Source organism: Amborella trichopoda, chromosome 5 (genome assembly GCF_054954075.1).
Source record: "Amborella trichopoda isolate Santa Cruz 75 chromosome 5, AtrichopodaSantaCruz75HAP2 v2.0, whole genome shotgun sequence".
Classification (NCBI taxonomy): domain Eukaryota; kingdom Viridiplantae; phylum Streptophyta; class Magnoliopsida; order Amborellales; family Amborellaceae; genus Amborella; species Amborella trichopoda.
The window spans coordinates 5,343,592-5,371,587 of record NC_142340.1 but is presented as its reverse complement, the minus strand read 5'-3'; the positions used below and the strand labels follow the sequence as shown (position 1 = coordinate 5,371,587).

Genomic DNA, 27,996 nt, shown 5'->3' with positions numbered 1-27,996 from the left:
GCCTTGGCTTTACAAATACGCCCGCTAAGGCTACCATATATGGGACTTGAGCTTCTCTCGTTTTTTGCAACCCAAGCTTCTGCTTATTCATGAAGATAAGGGGCTTCTCATGGGTGCGGTATGAGAGAAAAGTCTCGCCTTTTGTGTAGAGAGAAAGTGTCATGGCTTTACAAAGATGCCCCCTAGGGCCCCATGGATAGAGCTTGAGCTTGTCTGGTTTTTTTAGAGAGAGAAAATAAAAATACTATGTTTATTTAGAGAGAGTAGATTTTGGGTTTCTAAGGTTTCACGGAGTTGTTGGGTCATTGGGTTGAGGTTTGTACGGGGGAGAAAGAGTTGCACTTTCATCAAAATAAAATTCAAGTCCGACTTGAATTTTTTATACAGTAACTTTTGCCTTGACACTGAAGTATTTTTTATTTCAATGTAAAAATCTAACAAAATCTTGAGGTTATCCAAAATGGTTCAAATGTGTTTCACATTATATTTGAATTGCAATTCAAAAATATTGCAATTTTGGGCACATCCAAACTGGTACTAAGCTTTTTTGAATTACAGTTTCATCTAGACGGAGGGTTTTTTTTTCTCATCATCATCATCATTATTTTAGCCTTCTGCTAATTAATTGAGGTCGGTTAATAGCCAAAAATATAAAAAATGCTCAATGTATAATAACAAGGGTATATTAGTGTCCAAAATTTGTTGAGTATAAATATAAAATACTTTATTTCTCTCATATTTCAATACCGACAAGTGTTTTGGAAACCTTATTTATTGTTTTTGTCTTTTACAATTATTTCCTTACTCTTTGGGGTAGTTTAGTATGTATGAAAGTTTGGCAGGAAATATTTAAATATTTAAATATACAAATAATTTACAAGAAAATTAGTCACGATGGCAATTTCCTATGTTTGGTAAACACATTTGAAAACTGGGGGAGATCATGAAATTTGGAGATAGTTTCTCTATTTAAAAATTTTGAAATAGTTTATCCCCCTAAAAATTAGATTTGATATAGTTTCTCTTTAAAAAATGTTGAGATAGTTTCTTTCACTAAAACATAATTTTTGAAATAGTTTCGCTCTCTAAAAATTTTGAGAGCTTCCAGCTTCTCTCTCTTTCTAAATCTTTTTAAGCCATGGTTATTTGCTTTTCTTTTTCTTTTGATAGTCTAAACTATTGATAATTTCTTATGTTCAAAAAAGATATCGATAATTTCTTTATCTATTTTCTCAAGGTTTTTATCTTAGTTTTTGTTGGTTTATTAAAACCTTTGTTTCTTTGGGTAGTTATCTTTATATAATGGTATTAGAGATGTTTGCCATAAGTAGATAATACTATTAAGGAAGATACTACAAAACGCCTATAAGCGAAAATGAACAGTGATTTCACTTACCCTCATCACCGCTCAAAGTTCATCGCACGGTCACGATTGTCCGATAGCGTTTCAATTTTTTTTTTTTCCAAGTTGAAATGACCTGAAATTTGGAGCTTGTGTTCATAAAAAATTGGTGAATCTACGAAAAGTATCAAAAAATTATTTTACATAAAAAAATTGACCAAAATACCCTCGAAAAGTTTAAGATTTGATCATTGTTATTAGATTTCATTAGAATTCATAAATTTTGAAAGAAAGTATGTTTCTATCTCCAAAAACTTGTGATAATAAGGGAAAATTACGTACGTCTTCGTTATAGTTTGCGCTATTACAAAATTACCGAATAGTTTCCGTTATTACCTATTTGTCTATTTTTTTCATGTCATAACGATTTTTTTTTTTTAAAAAAGATAATTTTACCCTCTTTCATTTGTTGAATAGCCGAATTCAATAGATTTTTGGTTGTTTGACAACCAAAATCTTGCCAATTTTGGTTTTTGAAAAATCAAAAATTTAAATTTTTTGGTTGTTGTTCTTGAAGAACTGAAATTTTTTCGTAGGTACTCTGTATTCTCTCTATGGATTTTCTCTTTTTCGGTTGTTCAACAACTGAATTTGTTGAGGATTAATGTCTTATATTCTGAGGAAATAGATCTGCCAAGGTGGAGTAAAAAATACAACTCTGGAGGACCGTTAAAAGCCCGAAGAGCCAAAGGCCCATAGGGCTTGAGGTTGAAATCAAGGATGAAGACAATGCCCTACTTCTGTTGGCTTCGCTTCTAGGATCATACGATCACTTAGTTACGACTCCACTGTACGGGAAAGAGACTCTTGAGACGGATGAAGTCATTGCTACTCTCATGTCAAACGAGACAATGAAGAAGACTAACAGTATTAAATCTCAAGGAGAAGGTTTCTTTAGAAAACACAAAGAGAGTCATGAAAGGAGCAGATTAAATCAAAGGAGGTCTGGAAGCAGAAGTCGGTTAAAATCGAATGGGAATGACAAGTTTATTTGCTATTACTGCAAAAAGGAAGGTCATATGAAGAGAGACTGCCCGAAAAGAAATGAGGATATAAAGATGATAGAAATAGGAAAAACATCTGATGAAGCTGGCGTGGTCGATAGCTCTGATGGAGATCTTCTCTCTATATCTTTAGGTAAGAATCAATTTACTGATTCTTGGATTTTAGATTCTGGTTGTTCTTTTTATATGTGTTCAAATAGAAACTGGTTCAAAACCTACAAATCATATAGTGGTGGGTCTGTTCTAATGGGGAACGATGCGGTATGTAAGACCATTGGAATAGGAACTATCAAAATCAAGATGTTTGATGGGATGGTACGAACCTCATCATATGTGAGGCATATCCCACAATTAAAGAAAAACTTAATATCGCTAGGGGCTCTTGATTTGAATGGTTGCAAGTATACAGCAACAAGTGGAGTTCTCAAAGTTAGTAAGGGATCTATGGTTGTCTGAAAGGTCAGATGACTGAGAACCTATATAGGTTGATAGGAAATACAGTTATAGGTGGAACTTTCTGTAACCACAGATGTTGAGTCCAACATAGATGACACAAATCTGTGGCATATGCGTTTAGGGCATATGAGTAAACGAGGTATGATGGAACTTCATAAAAGAAAATTGTTGAAGGGTGTGTAAACTGGATTTCTGTAAGTACTGTGTTTTCGATAAACAATGCAAGATTAGATTCAAAACTGTAATTCATACGAACAAGGATATACTAGACTATGTACACACATATGTATGGGGGCCTTCACCGATCAAATCCAAGGGTGGGGCAGAATACTTCATTACCTTCATTGACGATTATTCAATAAAGGTTTGGGTCTACTTCATGAAACATAAAAGTGAAGCATTCATAAAGTTTAAACAATAGAAAACAGATGTAAAAAGGAAGACATGAAAGAAACTAAAATGCTTGAGATCAGATAATGGATGAGAGTACAAGCCTAGAGAATTTCAAGAATTCTGTAAAGAAGAGGGGATTGTACGTCACTTTACCACACCAGAAACTCCTCAACAAAATGGTGTGGTTGAGAGGATGAACATGACTCTTTTGAAAAGAGCTCGTAGTATGAGATTGAATGAAGATTTGAAGAAAAGCTTCTGGGTAGATGCAGTTGACATGACCTGTTTCATCGTTAATAGGTCACCATTTACAGCGATTCATTACAAAATTCCAGAGGAGATGTGAACATGAAAGCCGGTAGATTACTGTATATTGACAATCTTTAGATGTCCAGCCTATGTCCATGTGCAAAGTGTGAAACGTTCCAAATTAGACTCTAAGTCTAAGCAATGCATCTTTCTCGATTTTGAGAAGGGAGTGAAAGGATTCAAGCTTCACATAAGGTTGTGCTTAGCAGGGATGTTGTGTTTAATGAATCTCACATGGTGAAGTCAATCAACATGCAAGATGACAAAGTGCAAGTAGATGAAAGTGATGGAGAAAAAACGACAGTTTAGGTGGAGCTAGAAGAGTCTGAAACACCAGAAGAGGAAAAATCATCTAGCAGCATACCAGAACAACAACAATCACATGGTGAACCATATAGGTTGGCAAAAGGCAAAAAGAAGCGTGTTCACAAAGCTCCTGTGAGATACGACTTGGGAAAATCTACTCCTTTGAATATGCTCTAAGTGATATACAAAGTGATAAATAGATGACAGTCATGATGGAGGAGATGAATTCTCTGAAAAAGAACAAGACTTGGGAGCTTGTTAAGAGGCTCAAGGGAAGGAAAGTGATTGGGTGCAAGTGGATCTTTCGGAAGAAAGAGGTAGTAACAGAAAAAGAATGTTAGAGATTCAAGGCTAGGCTCGTAACAAAGGGTTACGCTCAGAAGGAGAGAGTGGACTACAATGAAATATTCTCTTAAGTTATCAAACACACTTCAATAAGGCTATTACTTGTTTTAGTAGTCATGTTTGATTTGGAGCTAGAACAACTTGACATGAAGACAACGTTTCTTCGTGGTGATTAGGAGGAAATAATATTTATGGAGCAACCTAAAGGCTTCAAAGTGCATGGAAAGGAAGATCAAGTTTGCTTGCTTAAGAGATCGTTTTATAGTCTTAAGCAATCTCCCAGATAGTGGTACAAGTGTTTTGACTCTTTCATGATGCAGATTAGCTATTAAAGAAGTTAGTATGATTGTTGTGTTTATTTTAAAGTTCTTGATGATAATTCCCTTATTCTCTTAATGCTTTATGTTGATGACATGCTTACTGCTACCAAGAATGCATGTGACATAACTTCTCTTAAGTCTATGTTAAATTCTGAGTTTGATATGAAGGATCTAGGGGCCGCTAACAAGATCTTTGGTATGGAGATTCATGGAGATAGAAGTGCAGGTAAACTCTGGGTAACTCAAAAAAGGTATGTTGAAATGGTGTTGGAGCGTTTCAACATAGAAACGGCCAAATCAATTAGCACTCCATTGGCGAGTCGCTTCAAGTTATTTGAATGGCAGTGTTCCTACTATGGATGAGCAGGTGGACCTATTTCATGAAAAACAATGCTTCAACCCACGATTACATTGTCTACAACAGAGGCAGAGTACATGACAGCAGTTGAGGCTACAAAGGAGGCGATCTGGTCGACTGGTTTGGCACGTGAGTTGGGGTGGGAGCAAGAAGGTATTGTGTTGCATGTGTGATAGTCAAGAGTGCCATAAATCTTGCAAAGAATTAAGTGTTTCATACAAGGACAAAACACATTGATGTGAGATATCACAAGATCGGGGAGTTTGTGTCAGAAAGAATCATTCACTTGAAGAAAATTCATATGAATGACAACCCTGCAGATATGCTTACAAAGCTGGTCACCACAGAGAAGTTCAAGCTTTGCTTGGACTTGCTTAATATCTCTCATTGTTGAGAGTGAGGGAAGCACCCCATGGCAAGTGGGGGTGTAGTCGTGTACCTTTATGGAGGTATGGGGATGAAGACATCTTCAGGGTGGCTCAACAGAATTCAAGCCAAGGTGGAGATTGTTGAGGATTGTTGTCTTGTATTCTGAGGAAATAGATTTGCCAAGGTGGAGTAAAAAAGACGACTCCGGAGGGCCGTTAAAAGCCCGAAGGGTCGAAGGCCCATAGAGCTTGAAACCCGGAGGAAAAATTCAGATATATCCGTACATGGGATTCGTTATATCTAGGATTTGATATATATCCATACAAGGGTATTTCAGTAATTTGTACCATCTATCTAAGAGTCGATATATATTATTGCGATTTGGGGTTCATCCATGGTTAATGGTTAAGGGAAAAAAGCAAATCTCTCTGTAATTAAATAAAAAACAGAGAGGCGTGAGGAAGAGAGCGAATTGTAACCCTATTCTCCATTGTCAGTAAAGAAGCTCTAATCTCCCTATATCTTTGCATTGTGGTTGGTTGTCTATTTATTTTGTGTTTGTTTCTTCTTTCTTATTTTCGTGGATTGCTTTTCATTTCTACAGAATTCGCTATGGATTTTCTCTTTTTCGGTTGTTGAACAACCGAATTCAACGGATTTTCCACTATACCCTTCTTCACAACTCTTTACTCGTATTTTCCTTTTAAACTCTGCTCGATGTGCTTTACTCGTTTTGCCCTTTAAACTCTTCTCGATGTTTATGATAGATTTCTCATTGTAGAGAGAGAATGAATAAATATAAGGAAGAGTTTAAAATGAGAGAATGGATACATATAGAGAAGAGTTTAAATCCACTCAATCTAAGGTACAGAGAGAATGGATAAACATAATAGATAAGCATAAGGGAGAGTTTAAAGGGTAAAGAAGAGTTTAAACCCACTCAATGTTTATCCATTCTCTCTCTATACCTTACATGGGGTGGGTTTAAACTCTTCTTTACCTTTTAAACTCCCCCCTATCTTTATTCATTCTCACTCCTATGTTTATCCATTATCTCTCTATACCTTATATTGAGTTTAAACTATTCACTATGTTTATCTATTCTCTCTCTACCCTAGGTTTAAATCCATTGTAGAGGATTTTGGTTGTTGAACAACTGAAAATCTATTGAATTCGGTTGTTCCACAACCGAAAAAGAGTAAAAACGTATTTTTAATTTTTTTTTGTTATGACATAAAAAAACAGATAGATAGGTAATAATGAAAACTATTTAATAGTTTCGTAATAACGCAAACTATAACGGATATGTACGTAATTTTTCCTATAAATAATCATGTTAATTTCTTATTATCTCTTGTTCTTTTACAGAGAAAAAAAGAAGAAAAAAAAACCCTACTTTCTTTTTTTTTGGTTACCTAAGTTGGAATCTATAATGAAAAAGGGAGATATAAAATTTGCAAACTAGGAATTCTGTTTAATTCGTTATCTTGGACCCCAAGATTTAATTTTATTTTTATTAATTTTATTTTTAAGGATTGGATAGACTTTTTATTTTTATTTATCAGAATCAACTTTTAGAAATAAGATTAATATAGATTTTTTTTTATAAAATTATATTTTAGGAAGAAAGTATTCATATTTTTCTAGGTAGGAATCTATTTAAGAAAAGAACTGATGGTGTTAGTGTGGGAGGTTCCCTTGTTATTAGGAAATATCTTTGAGGGGACGTTAATTTTTAGATGGGTTTTTTTAGAATATGTTTAAGATCAATGTGAGGGGAAAGTTTTGAAGATCGATGTGAGGGCAAGTTTTGATAAGGAAGTAGTAAGAATGGATTAATTTTTGGGAAAAAAATAGGAGTTTCATTTTTCTATTTATCTTGTGGAAAGGAAACATCCATGTTTCTTTGGAAATTGACGTGGGTACGAGTCGAGTTAACTATCTTTATTTGGTAGTTATCTTTAGGTTTGTGAAGGCAATCACATGAATTGTAATGGGGAATTGAGTTTTATGAATGGAAAAAAAATGATATTTGAGATGGTATAGAGTAAGAGAGAGAGCCTTTTGGTGTTTTTTCTTTCTCTTTTGCTTATGGATCTATGCCGGAATATTCGTATCTCCACGTTTTGTTCTTTTTTCTTATGATTTTCTTCACGATTTTTATTTGCCTCTTAAACACGGTTAACTTTGCTAGTGTTGTTTGCTGGTAATTTTTATAGTCTCTCAATATGAAAGATGAATATAAGGTGAATGACTAAATTTTAGGGGAGAGAAAGTATAATAGTGTTTCGAAGAAGGATCAATTTAAAATAAAAATAAAAATAAAAATATAAAATTCAAAAATTAAGGGATTTGCCTCTAATATATATTTTTTATCATTTAGACAAAGGAATACTTATTTTTACATTTTTCCATTTTTAGACATTTATGTAATTTGAGACCTCAACCAAATAATAAAAATACCCTTAATTGTTTTGTATAACTAATGAAGAACACAATGTTCAGTGTTACTAATATGGAATAACCATGGGTATTTTTATTATTATGCAGTTAATTACTTTTCATGGAACATATTATAAAAAAAGTCTCTAGTTTTTGTGTTCAAGAGTATTATCGTTATTCGGGGTGAGGCCTCTTAGTGGGTCAAATTATTGAAATGTCCTTCATTATTCTTCATTCCAAATTTTTAACAAGGTAAATAGTCTCATTAGGTAAATTGTCTCATTGTATACAATTCATATTTTTAAACTTTTTTAAGGCCGTATCTAAATGACATGAAAAAGAAAATACACACTCAAATATTTAAATTTTTTTGAGGTCGTATCTAAGTGACAAGAAAAAGAAATATGCACTCAAATATTAATACGGATAATTTTACCCCTTGATTTTTTAAGTGATCCCATTCTTTTTCCCAAGGAAAATAGTTATAAAATTTCCCATTTATTTACAAAATAAATTTAGTCACCCCTGAGTTTCATGAAATCAAAGGCATATTTTCCAAAAAAGAAAAAAGAAAAAAAAGAGCGGCATATTCTCAGGGCAGTAAGTCCTAGCACTATGGAGTCGGAAAAGAAAAAAAGGGCAATGAGGGAGAAGCTAAGGGCTTAAATAATGAGTTTAGGAACCAATTCTCTCTCCTTTAAGCAGTCTTCTCACGCTCTGCAATTCGGCCGCCTCTCTCATTGGAAGAGCCTTGTTCAGCAAGTATGCATAAACACGCTTTCCATTTCTCCCTTTTTTATTCTTGATGATTTGTTTTAGTTTTATTTTCTCTCTGTTATCCCGATAACTCCTCAACACATAAAAATTCCCATTTTTCAATTTTTTTTGTACCTTTTTATCTCATTTTTCTGTAACATGAACATGAATTTCATGGTTCTTCTTATTCTCTCACCATCAAATTCATTCTTGGTTTAAATTTCTGGCCTTGGTTCTTAGCTTTTCATCGTTTTTTTCTATTGGGTTTATCTTGGACTGGGGTTCGAGCAATTTTATTTGATGTTTCTGTAATTTGAGCATGCGTTTCTGGGATTTTCTTCTTCTCTCACTATCAAATATTTTCTGTTTTGGAAATGAGTTTTTTGTTTTGTTTCATAGATTTTCATGTGGGTTTCTGTTATAGCGGAGCTTCAGCAATTTTATCTCATGTTTCTCTAACTTGAACATGTACTTCTGGGTTATTCTTCTTCTCGCACCATCGAGTATATTCATGGTTTAAATCTAAGTTTCTGCTTTTTTGTCTTAGCTTTTCATTTTTTTTTTCTCTGTTGGGTTTCTTTTATAATGGGGCTTGAGCAATACTCTGGAGAAATTCGTTAATGCGTATCAGTGATTTAGACAGATTATTTTAGAGCATCATCTGTAAGGCTTCTCTGCAGAAAGAGGAATTCGCGATTCTTCGCTATGCTGAATGGTGATGATAATGTAAGTTTCCAATTTCTCCAAATCCATTTGTAACCATTCTCTTTTTTATGCATCTCTCTCTGATCCCTTGTTACTGCTTGTTACCTGTTGAGATGCTTATTTTGTACTAAGAACCACTTGTGGTTATATTTATCTAGTAAACTACATTGTAAAAAAGGTACAGAAGGTGAAAAACCCAGTTATCTTCACTGCAGCTTGAAAATCGGCTTTACTTGAGCATTGTGCTGTATATGTATGGTTTTGGATATTTTTGAGAATGAAGATCTGGCTGTTTTATAGTAGTTGTGATATTACTCTCGGTTCAGTTCAGTATGATGTACTTGTCTTTTTTTCTTTTTAATGTTTATTTAGCAGGTAGAAAATGAAACAGGCACTGTCAGGCAACTGCTTGCGAAATTGTGTAAGGCCTCACTAAGAGCGACTTTTCCAGATGACTTGGAGTTGGAGCCATTGGTTGCTATATGCACGGGAAAATTTGGCGATTATCAATTGTAAGAGTAGTTGTTTCTCTGTTTTGTTTCTAAAGGAAGGAAGCTAGAAAAGAAAATTGATATGTGAATTTATAGTCCTTTGCACTTGATCTTGTTATATTGGAAACAAATTCACCCATCATGGTCTTACTTCTTCCACATACTTGTTTATTTGAATTTAAGCTACCATACTTTGTGTTTGACTCTCCCACCTTGGTTCTTGATCCGTTCTTCAATGATCATGAAAGATTGTTCAGATCATATTGAATTAATCATGTCTGTTATGTTTTCTACTTTCTATTAATTTTCTAGTCATAGAAACCATGCTAACTAACAGTGCATTATGACGCAGTAACAATGCTATGGGTATCTGGTCGAAAATTAAGGGACAGCCTGGCCCATTTAATAAACCTTTTTCTGTTGGAGAGGTATGTGTTTCTTAATAAACATCTATGATCTTTTAAGCTTTTAATTGATTTTGGCAACTTATAAGAGTCGTCGGCTGTTTTGGTAATTCTGTATTTGTGATCAGTAAAGAATGGGGTCATTCATTAGAGATCAAATTTGAAATGCTTTATTTCGACTACTAGCATGAGGATGTGTCTATAGATTAAGAAAAACAGGAATACAAAGAAATCTTTGGCATGGTATTGGTGTTACTTTCATCTTCCATTTAATTTTTTTTTGAAATATATTTCGTTTTCAATAACATAAAGACTGTAAATATAAAAAGAAAATCATGGAGGTTTTCAATGATTGGGATTTAACCACCACTTTTTGAAATGGGTAAATCAAATATAGGTGCCCATGAAAACTGCTTATGCAAATAAATATAAACCCTGAATACCTGAAATTTAACTTTTATAAATATATTTTTATTTCTTTTTCAGGCAATCAGGAAAACTCTTCCACCTTCTGATATGATAGAAAGCACCTCTGTGGCAGGTCCTGGATTTGTGAATGTTGTTTTATCGAAGCCATGGATTGCTAAGGTGTGAGAAATTCTATCTATATGAGAAAGAATCTTTTTGTATCTTTCGACATGTTTTCATTCTTGATACTAAATCGTCAATATTGTTGGTATTGCAGAGAATACATGCGATGCTATTGAATGGCATTGGAACCTGGGCACCTGTGCTTTCTGTCAGGAGGGCGGTGGTTGATTTTTCCTCACCAAACATTGCCAAAGAAATGCATGTTGGCCACCTTAGGTCAACAATAATTGGAGATTCTTTGGCCCGAATGCTGGAGTTTTCTAATGTTGAAGTTCTTCGGCGAAACCATGTTGGTGATTGGGGTACTCAGGTGTGTTTAATTGTGAAAAAAAAAACTCCATATTTATTAGGTTTCCTCTAGTATCTTGTTCCTTTTTGGGGGTCAAACTTTATATATGTTAAAAATTTCAATTATTTATTAATTTGTAAACTATAGAGTGCGTAAAAGTTAGATTCCCTCATGTCGTATTCTATTGCATTGATATTGTGTATAATACGTACATTGATGTCATTGATAGTTATGTTGTGTGTAATACCTTCATTGATGTCACTGTATCTTTGATAGTTATGTTGGACACATGCAGGATGCTAATTCAATTCCAGTTTATGCAGCATTTGGTCATATCCGCATCCTTTTACAGTCCAGATTTGCCACACTTAATAATAAATCATGGAAATAACCAACATGTGAGCTTTTGGGTTTAAGTTGACATCTCTGGTGGCTCTATTGTTGTAGACTTTGCCACATGAGTCAGGGGATTTCTCTAGTTAGTTATCAATCAATCCATCATACATATGCCATGTATTGTATACCATTCAGATGCTTGCGGCTTTTAAAATATTTGCGTACTTCAAGGACAAAAGAATTTAATGGTAGGTAGCCTGTTAGTAAAACAGTTTAAAATATTGTTCTAGCTGTTAAATTCTTCTATCAACCAAGATTACCTAAAAGTTGTTGTTCTCTACATGTGGTTTTTACAGTTGTACATCAGTGATTAAAATTTCATCTTCGACAAATTATGATTTGGAACTCATTGTTGACTTCTGCAATTTCACAGTTTGGCATGTTGATCGAGTACCTGTTTGAAGAGTTCCCTAACTGGGACGATGCTGGTGAACAAGCCATTGGAGATCTTCAGGTTGGTGACGACCAATTATCCCCTCTGTGGATCTCTTTTTGATGGATAAGACCTTTTTGTATATAAGAAATGATTATCGATAAGCCTTAAATTGTTATTGTTACAAAAATGGATTTATGAATTATTCTTTTGAGAGAATATTTGACTGGATTTGTCAAGTATTTACCCTTTGGAAACTTTTATATCTTAATTTTGTTTTTACAGTTATTTTACAAGGCTTCCAAAAAGAAATTTGATGAAGATAACACCTTCAAGGAAAGGGCACAACAGGCTGTCGTTCAACTGCAGGTGATGGATCTTCTAAGATTCAAAACCCAATATATTCATATGGCTTTTGTATCTGATTTGAATTTGAATTCTTCTCTTAAACCATTCCTTATAGGGTGGAAGTCCCAATTATAGGAGAGCATGGCAACAGATTTGCGAAATCAGCCGTAGGGAGTTCGATCAAGTATATCAACGTCTCGGAGTTCATCTGGAGGAGATGGTATTATATTTGTCATAGTGATTATTAACCTTGATTATTTTTGTTGGAGGCGGGGAATTCCATTTGCAATTTCACATTGAGGTTGGATGGTATTTTTTTTTTGTGATAAAGGTTTTTTTCTTAAACTTTTTTTTTCATTTTTTTGACATAGGAATGGAACTTGAGACGTTGGGCTACGAAAACCAAGCCTCTACTGTCTTGACCCAAGCCCGTTTCCTGGGGTTGGATGGCATTTTATCATCTATAGGACAGAAAAATCAAGGTTTCTGATGTGTCCTATATGAAAAATTTGTTTTAACATTTGATCTTAAGCTATATGAATATATTTGCATCATTTTTTGTGATTCTTATCTGTTCCTGGTAATAGAATCACTATTTTATATGTACGTCACTGTGATTTCCAACCTCATTGTGTTGCAAGAAGCATTATCATTTTTTTCATGATAATTTACTGCATACTTGTGTCACAGTTAACGAATTTCCCTTAATATGATTCTTATTAGGGGGAAAGTTTCTATAGCCCTTATATCCCTGGGGTTCTACATGAATTGGATAACAAAGGATTGATTCAGGAAAGTGATGGTGCAAGAGTTATCTTTCTCGATGGCTACAACATTCCTTTGATTGTCGTGAAGTCAGATGGAGGATTTAACTATGCTTCTACTGATCTTGCAGCTCTTTGGTTGGTGCTTTTATATAAATTTCCCCTTGTAAATTTACTTATTTAAGGCTCTTCGCAACCAAATTCTATGGATAGTGGCTTGTTAAAGAGAATACTGCCATCATTATGAGTGGATGTCTACTAATCAAATTTAGTTGGGTTTTTAGTCCTTGCAGAACCTCCTGTAAACCTTGTAAGAACAAATGTTCCTTGCGAATAAAGTAGAAGTTCCTTCAGCTTTCTTGTTAAGTAAATTTATTCTAAATGTTTAATTGAGAGAAAAATGATTGCCGATGTTAACCGGTGGCAAACAAGTTGAAATGCACCTATTATTATGCTTGGAAAATAAAACATAAATAAGAATTTCATACTCCTAGCGTTTCTTTTCATTGAAATTCTAGTAGGCTAGTTAGAAATGTTAATAGGCTTTCCTCATGGGAAAGTGTGCTGTATAACATGATGAAAATGGAGTAATATTACAAAGCGTTTTTTGAATATTAAGGATTGTGGGTAGTAACTGTACTTTGGTGGTTGTGGAGCTGGTCTTGCTATGGTAAATTTTCAATGTTCTCTAACTGGAATGGATGGTGGATCTGCTTGTAGCGTGTTATACCACACTCTATTTCCTGACAGTAAACCAACCTTTATACCATATTTTTATTCGTTATAATATTTTCTGTTTTTTCATGCTCGTTTTTCTTGAACAACATTCCTTTAATTCTGTTGCAACTTTTATTTTATAGGTACCGGATTAATGAAGAGAAAGCGGAATGGATCATATATCTAACCGATGTGGGTCAGTCACAACATTTTGAGATGTTCTTCAGTGTACGTATCCTTGCTTTCTTAAATTGTGTATTTATACTTTTTTATTAAGTTGGTGTTTAATTATTTGTGCTATTTTTCCATGAGATACCTGCATGCATACCATTTGATGGATGTAACATGAACTTGCTGAGGGTTTCCAACATCATTTGGTAAGGATGAATTCTTAATAAAGGCGTGCATTCTCACAGACCTGACTTAAACCTCATTATGTCTACCCAGTGTTCGCAAAATCGAACGGGAACGGTTAACCGGACATGGGCCTTGAAGCGGTTTAGCCGGCCTGACCGGTAAGTTTAGCCGGCCTAACTGGTAAACTGGCCAATTCAACTGTTCTAACCGGGCAACTCTCGGGTGGTCAAAAAAGTGTTGAAAAATAAAAAAGATAAAAAAAAACTACTAAAATATGAAAAAAATATAAAGAATGATTAAAACAAAACAAATTCAAATAAAATTGAAAATGATGAAAAAAATGGATTTTAACAAATCGATTTTTGAATTAAAGATAGTATTAATGACCAAAACAATTTTTAATTTTTACCATCATGTAAAGAACATTAAAAAATGCATTACAAACCAAATTCCTTATTTTTGGGAATTTATATATATTTTTTTGAAATTTTTTTTAAAAATACTCCAAAACCGCCCAAAACCGAAACCGGCCACTGGCCGCTTCTGATTTTAACCGGGCGGCTAGTGGTTAGATCGCCCAATTTTTCCAACAGGCTGATATTTTTGGGTTGGAATAACATAAACATGGTGCAAATAACCGTGCGTCTTAAAAGTTGTCTTGGCGAGGTTTTTTGGGTTTTAGATTATTCTTTGGAAAGTGAACCACACTTATATGGAATGCACCATGGTTAAATTTTTAACTAAGCAAGAGAAAATTGGAACTGACTTGAACCTCATTACGCCTACCATTACAATCACCAAATATGTTGATTAAAGCAGGGATTGTTAGTTGCAACAAAGTTTTTACCATCTGCACCTACATACATGGGTGGTAATTTTAGCCAGGCACTATTGTTAATATCCCTGCTGATAGTTTTGCGTAGGAATAACAAAAACATGGTGCAAATAGTCATACGTCTTAAAAGTTGTCTTGGCAAGGGCTTTTGGGTTTTAGATTATTCTTTGGAAAGTGAACCACACTTCGCGATATGGAATGCACCATGGTTAAATTTATAACTAAGCGAGAGAAAATTGGGTGATATGTGGTTCATTCCAGTGAAGTTGTTACCATTATTGTTACACTGTTAATGTTAAAGGTGCTTTTGGATGACCTTAATGTTGTTATCCACATGTAGTTTCTGTTATTTTTTAGGTAGTTATTTTATTTTCTGTAGTTTATTTGCATGTAATATTTCTTGCGCAATTATTTGGGTACGAGGACTTGTAATGTTCGTTGTTATGGGTTACCTTGGTTTGCGACTGTACAGGAGATTATCAGGACAGTAGCTCGAATTCCTGCAATAGATTATGCAGGTGGGAAACTTGAAAGTTGAAATATTAGGATATTCCTTGGACCCAATTTTTATTTCCCCCCTCTTTTTTTTAATATAGAAAGAAGTTTTGGTAATGTTCGGTGATAATTGGAGTTTCTGGACCATCTGCATGCTTTATGGTGATGTTTGTTGTACTGTCCTGATAAGTTGGCATCAAAGAATGCCTTTTTCTGTCTTACATTTTTGGAATAGAGATATGTTCTAAAAAGGTTTTGGCATCATGGATTATCTTCTGTGTCTAATTTTTGGAATAGAAAAAAATGTTGCTAGTGATCTCTCTCTCTCTCTCTCTATCTCACATTTCAGGCTGCCAAGCGTGCCGGTTGGCTTCCACAAGATGGTGGATACCCAAAAACAACACATATTGGATTTGGCCTTGTACTTGGTTCGGATGGCAAACGTTTCAGGACTCGGAGTTCTGAAGTTGTACGTTTGGCTGATTTACTTGACGAAGCCAAAGCTCAAAGTAAAAAGCAGCTTATTGAGCGAGGTGTGTTAAAAGTGTTGGACTATTATCATCAGAAACTCATATACACATGCACAAACACACATTTCCAAGAGACACACATATGTATATATAGATTTAGACCCATATTTGCTTCCACAGATCATTCTCTTTTTTCCATTTTGGCATTTTAGGAAAATAGTAAATTAAAGGCTAGGTTCGTGCCACTTGTTTGTAGCACAAACTTCAATATTGGTACCCTTGACCTCCCTCATGCAAACTGGATCTGTGCCCTAAGCAAGCATACATGCACCTATATCACATTATTTTGATCAATGTTGTTACAACTTACAAAGGCATCTTGGCCTTTTAATAATTTTACAAAGCTATAATAGCTTGGTGTGCAGAGCGTATCAATTGAAAGAGCTAATGAAAACGGTGAATTTATGGAACATCAATGGTGTGATACCAGATGTAAAAGATGGGTATGGAAGTAAAACATGTACGTAAGGGTGCATGCGTGGTGGTCCCACGAGACCTACTCTGCATTTGGCTCTGGCAAAACACCGAGTTAGGGAATGTTTATGCCTGAAATATTTTAAAACATCTATGATTCACCGTGTGATCAATATATAAAAAAAAAAGATTTTCGGTTCTGAAAATGCTAGATATGATCTTCCATCAAGTAAATGATCCAAAGTCAAATCTTGGAGTGAGAATTAATTTGGAACAATTTTGTTGACCTTCAAATCTTCTTTTAGATTGATTTTAGTGGTGAATGAAGATGATTGGAGAGTTTTGGCCTTACATGGTGTTTTGGCCATGGGACAAAGTTTACATTTTCATCCCACAGGAACACAAAAGTTTTTCCCTACAATTAAGCATAAATAAAAACCCAAAATGAAAGGAAACAAATTTTTAGAAAAAAAAGGGGGAAATAAAAGAAAGTAAAGATCTTCTGATAACTTTAAAAATGTGTGTGTGAGTGAGAGAGAGAGAGAGAGAGAGAGAGAGAGAGAGAGAGAGAGAGAGAGAGTACTGAATGCACAGTTTCTTTTGCTTTCTCAGGTAGAGAAGATGAATGGACTCCCGAGGAGCTTGAAGAAGCTGCTGAAGCTGTTGGTTATGGTGCTGTAAAGTAAGCTCTCTTGCCCCCATAATTTGTTTAGGTGCGTGCTTAGACTGCCAAGGAAAGGAGATTTCTCTTTTAACCTTCATATCTTGGTTTCATGACTAATATACACATTACTAACTCTTTCAGGAAAAAAAAAGGACTTATATACACATTACTATAACTTCAGTGGTTCCCTCTGATACCGTTTCTCGGAATTTCGTATCACATGCAAACTGTGATAATTGATTTTTTAAATTGCTGCCATTGCTATTAAATTGCTTGTCTTCCTTCTTCACCTTTGGCTTTCTATCTTAAAAAGTTAAAGATTACCCATTTGACATCATACATCTATTATCTATTATCATTAATTGATTAAGGAATACCTTACCGCTATTATCTGTTATCTTTAATTGATGAAGGAATATAATTAATCGCCTTTAAATTAATTGTGTTCTTCTGGGTTTTCTTATTCTTATGAAGTAACCATTCTGGCATTGGCCAGTTTATTTCAAATGTATTATGGGGAAATATGATGGTGTTCGCAATATAGGGATTTCATTTTATTCTGATAATTGTTTTTCATTTTTGAGAAATTTAATGTGCACCAACTTTTGTACAACTATGTACGTTTTTAAGGTCCTCATATGGCATGGGTCTGTTTACATTTCACTCTGATATTTTTATTTTGTTTTCTTGTGACAGGTATGCAGACTTGAAAAATAACAGGTTGACGAACTACACATTTAGTTTCAACCAAATGTTGGATGTCCGGGTATGTCTGAAATTGATATGAAGGTCAATGGCCAAACACCTCACTAAAAATATTTCTTCATGCACAGTACATAACATTGTTCTAAAAGTTTTTGGCTCACTTTGCAACTTGCCTTAGTCTGCTATTCGGAGTTTTGGTGAGTCCACATGTAAACCCTTGGGGATTCGCCCCGAGTCAGTAGTTTTTAAAAAATTACTCATTTCTATATTTAAAAATAGCCGGTCCAACTCTGGACTCACCTGAGTCAGACTGGGTGACTCAGGCTCGGGCTTGGGACTCCCTACATGCATCTCTCTCTCTCTCAAACAAAAAAACAAAAGAATGGAAAAGAAGACAGAAGCAAGAAAAAGAGTAAAGATCTGGTACTATATTCCTATAAGAGAAGTAAGATTTTCCTTGTGCACTTGTTGGGCTTCTTTAGGATCACATTTTAATGGTAGTTCAGGGACTCAAACCTTACCTAGGAGAGCAATAGACTAAGAGATCTTCAAACATCTAGTCTATGCTGTGGATCACCTATAAGAGAAGGAAGATATTCATATAAGAAAAGTACAAGTTTCCTTACAAAATTGTGCTTTAGGATCACTGGTAACAGTTCATTGGTAGTTGAGGGACTCAAACCCTAACCTAGGAGGGCGACAGATTAAGATCTTCAAACCTCTAGTCTATGCGGTGGATCTCCCTATCTACCTCAGTTTTCATCAATATGCTTCATTGGTACCCCATAGTCCAATGGGCTATCGTGTAGATGTTCTTCCAAGGCTAATCTACTGTTCTTTTTGCTTATAGATGGTTTGGATATTTAACTGTACATAGGTGAATGTTCACGTGAATACAAATCCTGTTAATATTCTACCATCCATCAGTGGGAGTTGATGGCAAATGTAGCCTTGGAGTTCCATATACCTTTCTCCATGGACTATGGTATACTTTCCCTACTTGACATGCTTTTACCTAAGGTGAGCTTTCTTGTCCAATTCTGCAGGGCAATACAGCTGTTTACCTGCTATATGCACATGCTCGTATCTGTTCTATCATAAGGAAATCAGGCAAAGATGTGGAAGAGCTAAAGATGGTAAATGTTTTGGATATCTCATTATTAACATATTACAAGAAGTATGCTATATCACTGGACGGCAGTGACTCCAATAGACTAACGTTTTTCTTCTTTTATTCAGACTGGGAGTATCCAGTTGGACCATGTCAATGAATGTATTTTAGGAATCCATTTGATCCAATTTCCAGAGGTAAAACCACTTTGATGTTATTTACCACACGGAATGAAAAAAAATGAAAGAGTTTGGTTTGGAAAATTATCTTGAGATTCGCAAAATATATCCGAGGTTATTAGATATTGCGAGTTAACTTCTTTCCAAGTATTTTTTAAGGATGGCAATCACACATTTTTTCATTAGATTACAAAACTGGCATTGGTTCTGAGCCAGCAGTTGATTTGTTAAAGAATGACCACTGTCTTCAGTATCTCCATGTATTTTTATTTTAAAGAATACAAGAAGCAGAGAACTTTGAGTTTTGAGTAGTATATGTATTATAATCTCTCTCCTCTCTCCTCTCTTTCTCTCTCTCTCTGACTCACACACACACACACACACCAGCTCTTTTCTATCCCAACAGCAAGCAGTATTTATCTTGTTCTCTCTCTGTTGAACACCCCTTCTGCTATCCCTTAGCAATATTTTGATGGTCATGATCTTTTTTTTTTCTTTTCCAAGATTGTCGAGGATGCTATCACAAATCTTCTTCCCAACACGCTCTGTGAATATCTCTACAATTTGTCAGAAATATTCACGAAATTTTATTCCACATGCCGGGTATGATCTCTAATATATTCTTCCTTGTGTTTGTTTTTGTTAATGACTTCTTGTCTATTCTATTGTTTATGAGTATCTTGTGGCATTTTTAGAAAATATCATGTTTGTGATGTTATGATTTGAGTAATTTTAATTTATCCACAAGAGCAGAGTTTTAACATCAAATACCAATAATCCTAAATGCAATGAATAAAATGCTCCCTCTGTGTGAATACTGCACTTCACATAAATGTCAATTCGCATCTTTCCAAATATAGATTGAGATCAAGAGTTCCCACAAAATGCCAATGGCCTTCCTCTGTATTCATCTTCCCCTCTTGCCAACATGATTTGTTTGGTTTTCTCTCTGTATAACAGAGAAACCTATCAATGTTACATTTGGGTTTAGAAATTTACATGGGGTTCTATGCATAGTGTACTAGTTTCATGACAATAGAACATGGTGGATCTCTCTAGCAGAATAACAAGGTCTTATAAATAGCACATATAGCCAAGCTCATCTCATCATAGGTATGTGGTATGAGAGTGATATCTAATATACTGAACTAGACTTTTAGTTCAGTTGTACCATTGCGAGTATGTGTCATGGTATATATGATTAGCTCTCCATGATTATCTGCAATATGAAAAGGATGATGCAATTCCGAGCTAGCTTTGGAGCAATATATTGAGAGCATGGCCTAACACGAGTCCAAATGAGAGTTCTAGAGCTACGTTATAAAGATAAGATATGCATCTTAGTGTGTTACATTGATATGAGAGTTAGAAATGTCAGCCCTAAAACTGCCCTTTCAAGCTCAACAAGTCTTTCTTTGAAAAGAAGGGGAGAGTTGAGAGTTTAAGTGACACTAGGTATTTCCATAGTGACATTCTAAGAAAAAAGGTTAAACAGGAGTGCCTAGGTTTCTAAACTATGAGATGTTTGTTTATCTCATATGTTGTTTTGAATCATTTCAATAACCTTGGACACTCGTATTTAGGTTAGATAGATCAAGTTTCAAATAAGCATTGTAAATTATGCTTTAAACCTAGTGGAATCGTGAACTCATTATTATGACCTTTTGGCATTCTTAGTGTTGTATCCTTGGTGGTGTTGGTCTTTTTTTTTCATTGGGGTGGGGGGTTTCAAATCTATTGACTTCCAATTAAGAAGGGTAAAAAGGAAAAACTTGTAGGTAATACTTACTTTGTAGGGAAAAGAGAGTAATAGAAATAGTTATGGAAAGGGAAATATTTGGAAATACCAAATGTGTCAGAGAGATAATTTGTGTAATATTGGCAGGTGGTAGGATCGGAGGAGGAGACGAGCAGGTTGTTGCTGTGCGAAGCCACGGCTGTTGTGATGAGGCAGTGCTTCTATTTGCTTGGGATTAAGCCTCTCTACAAACTTTAACAACATTTTTAACACACTTTTCTTTCATTGGAAAATATGTATGCTAATTATGTAGTATTGGGTTTCATATCATTTTGTCCGAGAAAATCAGCTGTTTTTCTTCTTGCTGAAAATGTACTTAAAATCTCCAATAGATTTTTGGCTTTGATCTCTTCCCATGAATTTCACTGGCTACCAACTTTGTTTTGGGAGCATGTTTCGAAGATGGAGAGAGAGGGAGAGAGAGAGAGAGAGGATACCTTGTCCTCAAACGAATAGGAGAGGGGTTGGGGGGGAGTTGGCTCGAATGCGTTTCGATGAATGTGGAAAGGGGTGTGTGTTTTTGTGTGTATGTGCAAGAGAGAGAGAGAGAGAGAGAGAGACCGGCTGGATAGATTTAGGTGTGTATGCTCAGAGCTGAGCTAACTCTTTCCTCCATCGGGTGAATGGGATTCATTTGAATATTGTAATTGAATAATTTTTTTCGTTGAAGTGTAAGGGGTTTTGAGTATATATTTCACCAGTTGTATTAATGTGATGATGTCAGAAATATGTATTACGAGATTCATTCAAGAATCATCAAATGATTATTTTTATTTTAGAAAAAAGAGATATTTAGATTTTGAATTGTTACATACTCTAGATCTTACCATCCAAAAAATTGAATGATGTAATCTCATGGTTTTACTTTTCAATCATATAAGCATGTTTGAATTGCTTTTGCATTTAATATTATTTTTTTGAGGTTGGTTATATCTAGGACTGGGCTGGGCAGCTGTCCCGGCCCTAAAAAAATAGCGGCTGGGCCACGAATTGTGGCATGAGAGTTGGGCTAGGGCCAGTGCCAGCTTGGTTATGCACAAGCGTATTTTGTTTTCTATTCCTTCTTTTTATTAATTATTTATTCATTTGTTTCTGGCCTGGCTTGACCTGCAAAGCCCTGGCCCTTGGGCTGAACTTATGGGGACAAAGGATGGGCTAAGGCCGAGGTTGGCCCGGTCGTTTTCCATCCTTAGTGGTATCTCCAAATTTAGAGAAAATTATGTACAGGCACTTTTTGAGGCGGTCAATTACCATCGGGTGGTCATTAGCCAAACATTATGGGCGCCACCTATAATCTCACGACTTTTTTTTTTTTTTCAAGTTGCCCTCTTGTCTGGCAATTGAAACATCAAACATGGTTAGTCTTTACCTACTTGCAAGAGCTGTGCAACAGTTGTATTACCAGACAGCTGAACATCCTTTTAATGGTTTTGATGGCGAGTTAGCTAGAATGGCCACATGAGTTTCTTTGCCCCATTTCGAAATCCCATGACAGACCTGGTAATCCTCACTTCAGGCCATTCTTGTGAGAGAAAATTCTCTCTTCAGGCCATTCTTGTGAGAGAAACTGCATGTACGCCTCTCTTCAGGCTCTTTCACTTCTGCCACTGATTTGCAGGGTGACTCATCGGCCAAAATGGTGGTTCTTCCGAGACCTGCCTCACCCTCTGCTAGTGCCCCAATTCATGGTCACAAGGTCTTGAAATATAATAATGCAAGGGTAATCTTCCACGGCAGTTTATGACATGAGATACGATGTTGTTTGATGATATTAGAGAGAGAGAGAGAGATGGGAGTTGGGGGAGGGGGAGGAAGGTGAAAAACTAGACTCATTACAATCATATGAAAAATCTTGGGAGGGGGAGGGGGAGGAAGGTGAAAAACTAGACTCATTACAATCATATTAAAAATCTTGGGAGTGGGGGAGGGGGAGGAAGGTGAAAAACTAGACTCATTACAATCATATGAAAAATCTTGAGAGAAAACAATGAAATTACAAAAAATGGGAAAGGGAAAAGGGCTTACCGATCTAGATAGAGAAAACAGTAAAATGGAAATGGGTCTTACGTTTCGGCCATGGAGACGACCATTTTTGGGTCCTCGATCTAATGAGAATTCAAGCAAAGAAAAGCCCTCATTTTTTAGCGAGATTTCAACATAGAGATTAGCAGCACTATGCAATGTTGCAGCTGCTAGCGAGGCGGTGGTTTTGCTCTTGATTATGTTGAGGACAAATTCTTTGAGGTTTCGGGGGGAGGTGGAGAGAGGGATGCCTGCGATGGTAAGAGTGGCAGCGAGAGGAAGAGGAAGGGGTGAGAGAGAGCTCTGGTGAGTTGGGGAAAACCTGGCCCCCTACCTGGTGTTTCAATTGCCGGACAGGGGACAACTTAGAGGTGCTGCTGAAAATGTTTTGATTAGTTAGATGAGGTGCACTCAGCTCACCTAAATTCTAAGTGAGCCTGGCTTCAGGAGAAGACTATAGAAACCGCCATGACACAACAAAAGCAACGCTGGTAAAGAGCTAAGTCAGCTACCAAAGGTATACAGAAAACTGGATATCTTGATACTAGTCAACTCTCATGGGGAGCACACTGTTCCCTTTGGTAATACACATTTTAGAAGCATCCAGAATTTTGGGATGCAAATAACCTGACTAATCTCAATCGGGTGTGGTTTGTATAGGGCCGAGGCTCTAAACAATCAAAGTAAAACGCACATTTAAATAGTATTGAGAAATGTGGTTTCAATGCTGGAAATCTTTGTCATATTCTTAAAATATATTTTCGTATTTAATTATAAAATTTAAAGCTTAAAAAATAGTGTAGATCGAGCATATCTATAAAATCTTGAAAATTGACGATCCAAAAATACGTTACAAGATGCACTATTTCCAAAACTTCAAATCCATTTTTTCTCATGTCCATGCATCTTGATGTCGAGATGATCAATTTGAGGATATTTGGGCATTAAAACAACCTCTTCTAGTGAAATTTTGGAGATTGGCTCTAATTTGATTGTTTAGAGCCTCCGAGCTGTATGTAAACTTTTTCATCTCACAAGAAAAAAGAAAGGAAAAAATTTATATAAAGCCTAGGCTTTAGACAATCAAATCAAAGCCTATCTCACAAATTTCACTAGAAGAGATTGTTTTGATACCCAAATATCCTCAAATTGATCATCTAAACATCAATATGCATGGACATTAAAAAAAAAAATTGATTTCAAGTTTTGGAAATATTTAGAATGATTATTAGGTGGATTTCAGTATTTAGTAATAAAAAGATGGAAAATTGTTTCATGCGGCCTGGACCGCATGGTTACGTATGCGGCTCAAAAAGTGTAAAGTATCCATCTTTAAAATGGATACAAGAAAGTGTTCCATCTAAAAATAATGGAAACTAAATATCCAAATGTTTTTTTACTTAAAATTATTATTCCTAGGTTTTAAAATTTACTTATTTTTTCATATTTATCATCTCTACATGTCTTTAAAAATTAAATTAAAAAATCCATCTTTTCTATATATGTGAGCTTGGCCGCATAGAAACAGGGTCCTAAAAAGACTTCAAAATCCTCCTTTTGCTCGAGCGCATAGTTGTACAGTTTGCTCCTTCGAAGCTCATTGCTCGCGCCCCAAATAACTAAGATATTGGTAATGTCCAGCGGGAGATTACCATCGCTTTGGAATGCCACGTGGCTGAGCGTCACAGGTGGATCGTGTACCCTCTTTTCTTTCTCTGGGGATAAGGTTCTTAAAAGTTAAAACCCGCCTCTTCTCCTCATTCAAATTCTGGATTTTCTCTCTCTAAACCCCTTAAATCCTTCATTCTCTCTCTCCAAAGCATTGGGAAATTTGTAGTGATGCTTTCATCCTCTCTCTAAAACAATACAATTTCCTCATCCTCTCCCTCTCTAAGCAATTGGGGAAATATGGTGATTTCAAATGCCAATAATCATCGATCTGCAACTCCCTTGAGCTCATGGGAAACCCTAGTTTTGAGGCCGAGGGGACCTCCATTGCTGCAACTTTTCACTAAAAATCGACGAATTTTTGACACCTTCACCTTCTCTGCGACTTCTGCTTGTAAATCTCCCTCTCCTCTTCTTGAAAACTGGTCGATTGAGCCCAAACTTGGGGAAATTGATGGCCATTTACCCAATCTTCAAGCTCCGAAATCGAAACGCCAAAGCTTGAACAAGTTTATACAAGGCCTCTTCAGGAACCGTCAAACGGAAACCTTAGCTTTTGATTATTATCAGAAAGCAAAGGATCAGCCTGAATTTTTGCCAGATCAATTCACCGTGAACGCTTTGGCTGGGTTTATCCTGAGAACGAAGCAATGGAGCTTGTTCGAAGAATTTCTTGTGGTTGATATCAAACGGTTCTCGGTTTTTCCTGATGATCAAATATGTTGCAGGGTTCTGAGAACCTGTATAAAGGCTAGAAAGTTCAAAATCACCGATCTTTTGCTGGATGTTTTCGGAAATGATAAAAAATTGGGGGTTCAAGCTTATGAATCGGCCATGAGAGGCTATAACAAGCTTCATATGTTTACAAGTACCATTTCGGTTTATGAGAAGATGAAATTGGCTGGAATTTCACCAGATTCTAATGGTTTTTATCAGATAATGGAAGCTTATCATAAATTAGGGCAACCAGAAAACGTTATGGAAGTTTTCAGGCAATTTGAGGGCCAAAGTATGGATGTTTCCATGTCAGAAAAAAAGATTTATGCTGTGCTTTGTGATTCTCTTGGAAAATCGGGCAAAGTGGATGAAGCTTTAGGGTATTTCCGAGAAATGCGGGCAAAAGGGATCAAACCTGATAATTCTTTCTATACTTCATTGATTTGCTCTTCTGCAAAAGTAAAAGATGTCAAATTAGCCGAAACTCTATTCAAAGAAGGAAAAAGCAAAGGCCTGGTTAAGGACCCATCAATCTTTTTGAAACTGGTTTTGATGTACATAGAAGTGGGCTTGGTTGATAAAACACTAGGAATCGTAGACTCCATGAAAGAGCTCAACATCAGGGTTTCAGACTGTGTTCTATGCGCAATTGTGAATGGCTATGCAAAGAAACGTGGAGTTCGATCTGCCATTGAAGCTTACGATCATCTGATTTCAAATGGTTGCCAACCTGGTCAGGTAACTTATGCCTCTGTGATAAACCTCTATTATCGATTAGGCCTATATTCAAAAGCTGAAACCATCTTCTTGGAGATGCAAAACCAGGGTTTTAACGAGTGTATCATAGCCTACTCTAACGTGGTAGCCATTTATGGTAAGACTGGTAGAATTAAAGATGCCATGAAACTTGTTGCACAAATGAAACAAGTGGGTTGTTCACCAAATGTGTGGGTCTATAACTCATTGTTGGACATGCATGGAAAGGCCATGAATCTTAGACAAGTTGAGAAGACATGGAAAGAAATGAAAAGGAGGAGAGTTCAACCAGATAGGGTCAGTTATACTTCTGTGATATTGGCTTACAGTAAGGCTGGTGAGTGTGAAGAATGCATGAGGTTTTTTAAGGAGTTTAGGATGAATGGCGGTAGGATTGATAAAATCATGGGTGGGATAATGGTTGGGGTTTTCTCTAAGAGTGATAGGATCGACGAATTGGTAACATTGTTACAAGATATGAAGTTGGAGGGCACACTGCTTGATGAGAGGTTGAAGAGATCAGCTGCTAATGCTTTGAGAGATGCAGGGCTTCAGGCTCAAGTGGGATGGCTCAATGAGAGCTTCGGGACGAAGCTTGTTGAGAAACAAAGTATTTAGAAAGACACCAAATTGAACGGTTTTCAAGTTCTCCTGGCCTTGGTCATGTGATTCTTGGTGCATTTTTTGAGCTTCTTAATACAAGAGGCTTTTGGCTGGTGGCCTTTGGTGTGGAGATGTGACACCCAGTTTGTTCGAGGAAGCTCATGAAACTTGTCAATTACGTGAAATGATGGGAATCCATAACCTCCAAGAAAAAGAAAAGGAAGAAAATCAGAGTACTGGTATTCTTGGAAGAGCATTTGGGGCAGAACCATTTGAATTTTCAAATGGGAGGAGTGCAAGTATTAGTTAGGGGCAAAGTTCTTTGGGGGAGAACCATTTGAATTTTTCAAATTGGAGTGCAAGTATTAGTTAGGGGCAAAGTTCTACTCTAATTTTGAGATTTTACTGATTGAGGTGATGATTTTGACGGTAAAGAAGTGCCTGAAGAATAAATATCCTTTGAAATCAATAGGTTCAGTAATCTATTCATTTTCAAGAAGAAAAGTGCTGTGTTTAGCATTCACTGGTGCTTACGTAACCATGAGATGTAATTGTGGAAAATTTGTTGATACCAAATACATAAAAGGGAGAGAAGAAAAACTTTCGTTGATATTATCTGTTGGATTATCCAAAAGGAAAAGGGAATGATGTATATATACAGTCCTCTCTCCATGCACCTTAGGGAAGCTTTTCATTGATTGGAGTTCATAGGCCAAGCTTATGAGGAGGAAGTCTGGGATAAAATGGAAGTATTGGGCTATGTAAGAGCTGATAGGCACTCATCCATACTTCTCATAGCCGTGGCTACAACGAGGTCATGAAACCAGCCATGCCCCCTGAACCAAGTGCTCCAGAACCCAAACTTGTACCCTCTTCTTACTCCTTTGAATACTGAGTGGAGGATGAGTTTGATGGCTTACCCATGGATCCCCCTTCCAAAACCGAAAACCCGAATTGCTTTCTCCCAAATCTTTCGTTCACGTGTAAGCTTCTTAATCTCTTTCATCAAATTACTTCATTAGCAATTTAATTTGAGGTCTCACTATTCGCAACAATCCAGCCAGGCCATGATACAAAGAGGTTTATGGAAATTCTGAGTTTCTTTTGACTAGATTTTTGTTCAAAATAAATTGTTTCTCAAATAGAAGAACTTGGAAGCATCCTTGGGAATAGGTTAGAGAAAGCATGCTTTTTAAAGCTGATCATTCTCTTACTCCTAATCTCGTTACTGCATCTAAGATCCTAGAATACTTAGAAAGCATAGCATTTTAGTCTGAATAAATTAGAGGAATTAATGGTTTTCCTCGAATATATTTTTGGTTCTAATTCATACTGTTGAATCCCAGTTCTCTGTGGAAACTTCACACTGCTTTCTTTGTGAAAACTTCACTGCAAATTGAGCTTCAATGGAAGAAGAGCCCACATATTTGAAATCCTGATCTGCTTTTCCTTGCATGCATATCCTCCTTTCTACTTCTAACAGAGAGGCGACGCTTGAGATTTAAGCATTTTTTAGTCTGAGCTTTCAGGAGAAAAGAAAAAAGGCTATTCTACCCGCATGACACTGATTCCTCAGTCCCAAGCTTCTAGGACATGCATTTAAT

At 35.9% G+C, this 27,996-nt stretch overlaps 2 protein-coding genes across 5 annotated transcripts; both read left to right on the top strand.

The window, feature by feature from the left end:
- Positions 1–8,403: 8,403 nt before the first annotated feature.
- On the top strand, positions 8,404–20,980 carry LOC18443485 (arginine--tRNA ligase, chloroplastic/mitochondrial). 4 transcript variants are annotated; one of them, XM_088867068.1, is made up of 18 exons: positions 8,404–8,466; positions 9,104–9,186; positions 9,541–9,677; positions 10,009–10,084; positions 10,547–10,648; positions 10,746–10,961; positions 11,710–11,790; positions 11,995–12,078; positions 12,173–12,277; positions 12,781–12,959; positions 13,682–13,766; positions 15,575–15,758; positions 16,782–16,851; positions 17,530–17,599; positions 18,585–18,674; positions 18,778–18,846; positions 19,333–19,431; positions 20,714–20,980. In XM_088867068.1, the coding sequence occupies exons 2-18, from the start codon at positions 9,166–9,168 to the stop codon at positions 20,822–20,824; spliced, it is 1,779 nt and encodes a 592-aa protein (XP_088723194.1). In that variant the 5' UTR covers positions 8,404–8,466; positions 9,104–9,165; the 3' UTR covers positions 20,825–20,980. The 4 variants fall into 4 exon arrangements, with proteins under 4 accessions (XP_088723194.1, XP_020528722.1, XP_006853736.2 ...); XM_020673063.2 differs by having other exon boundaries at positions 9,538–9,677; XM_006853674.4 differs by having other exon boundaries at positions 9,100–9,186.
- A 3,235-nt stretch (positions 20,981–24,215) lies between these two features.
- On the top strand, positions 24,216–27,483 carry LOC18443484 (Pentatricopeptide repeat (PPR-like) superfamily protein). Its single transcript, XM_006853673.4, has one exon. It carries the CDS (start codon positions 24,557–24,559, stop codon positions 26,405–26,407), a length of 1,851 nt encoding a protein of 616 aa, XP_006853735.2. The 5' UTR covers positions 24,216–24,556; the 3' UTR covers positions 26,408–27,483.
- The last annotated feature ends 513 nt before the right edge of the window (positions 27,484–27,996 follow it).

Bases quoted from the DNA above. Each gene is read 5' to 3' on its own strand.
- LOC18443485 (XM_020673063.2), top strand. From the start codon at position 9,166: ATGCTGAATGGTGATGATAAT. The intron at 12,278-12,780 runs GTATTATATTTG...GATTCTTATTAG, and splicing joins GAGTTCATCTGGAGGAGATG to GGGGAAAGTTTCTATAGCCC. The intron at 18,675-18,777 runs GTAAATGTTTTG...TCTTTTATTCAG, and splicing joins ATGTGGAAGAGCTAAAGATG to ACTGGGAGTATCCAGTTGGA.
- LOC18443484 (XM_006853673.4), top strand. From the start codon at position 24,557: ATGGTGATTTCAAATGCCAATAATCATCGATCTGCAACTCCCTTGAGC.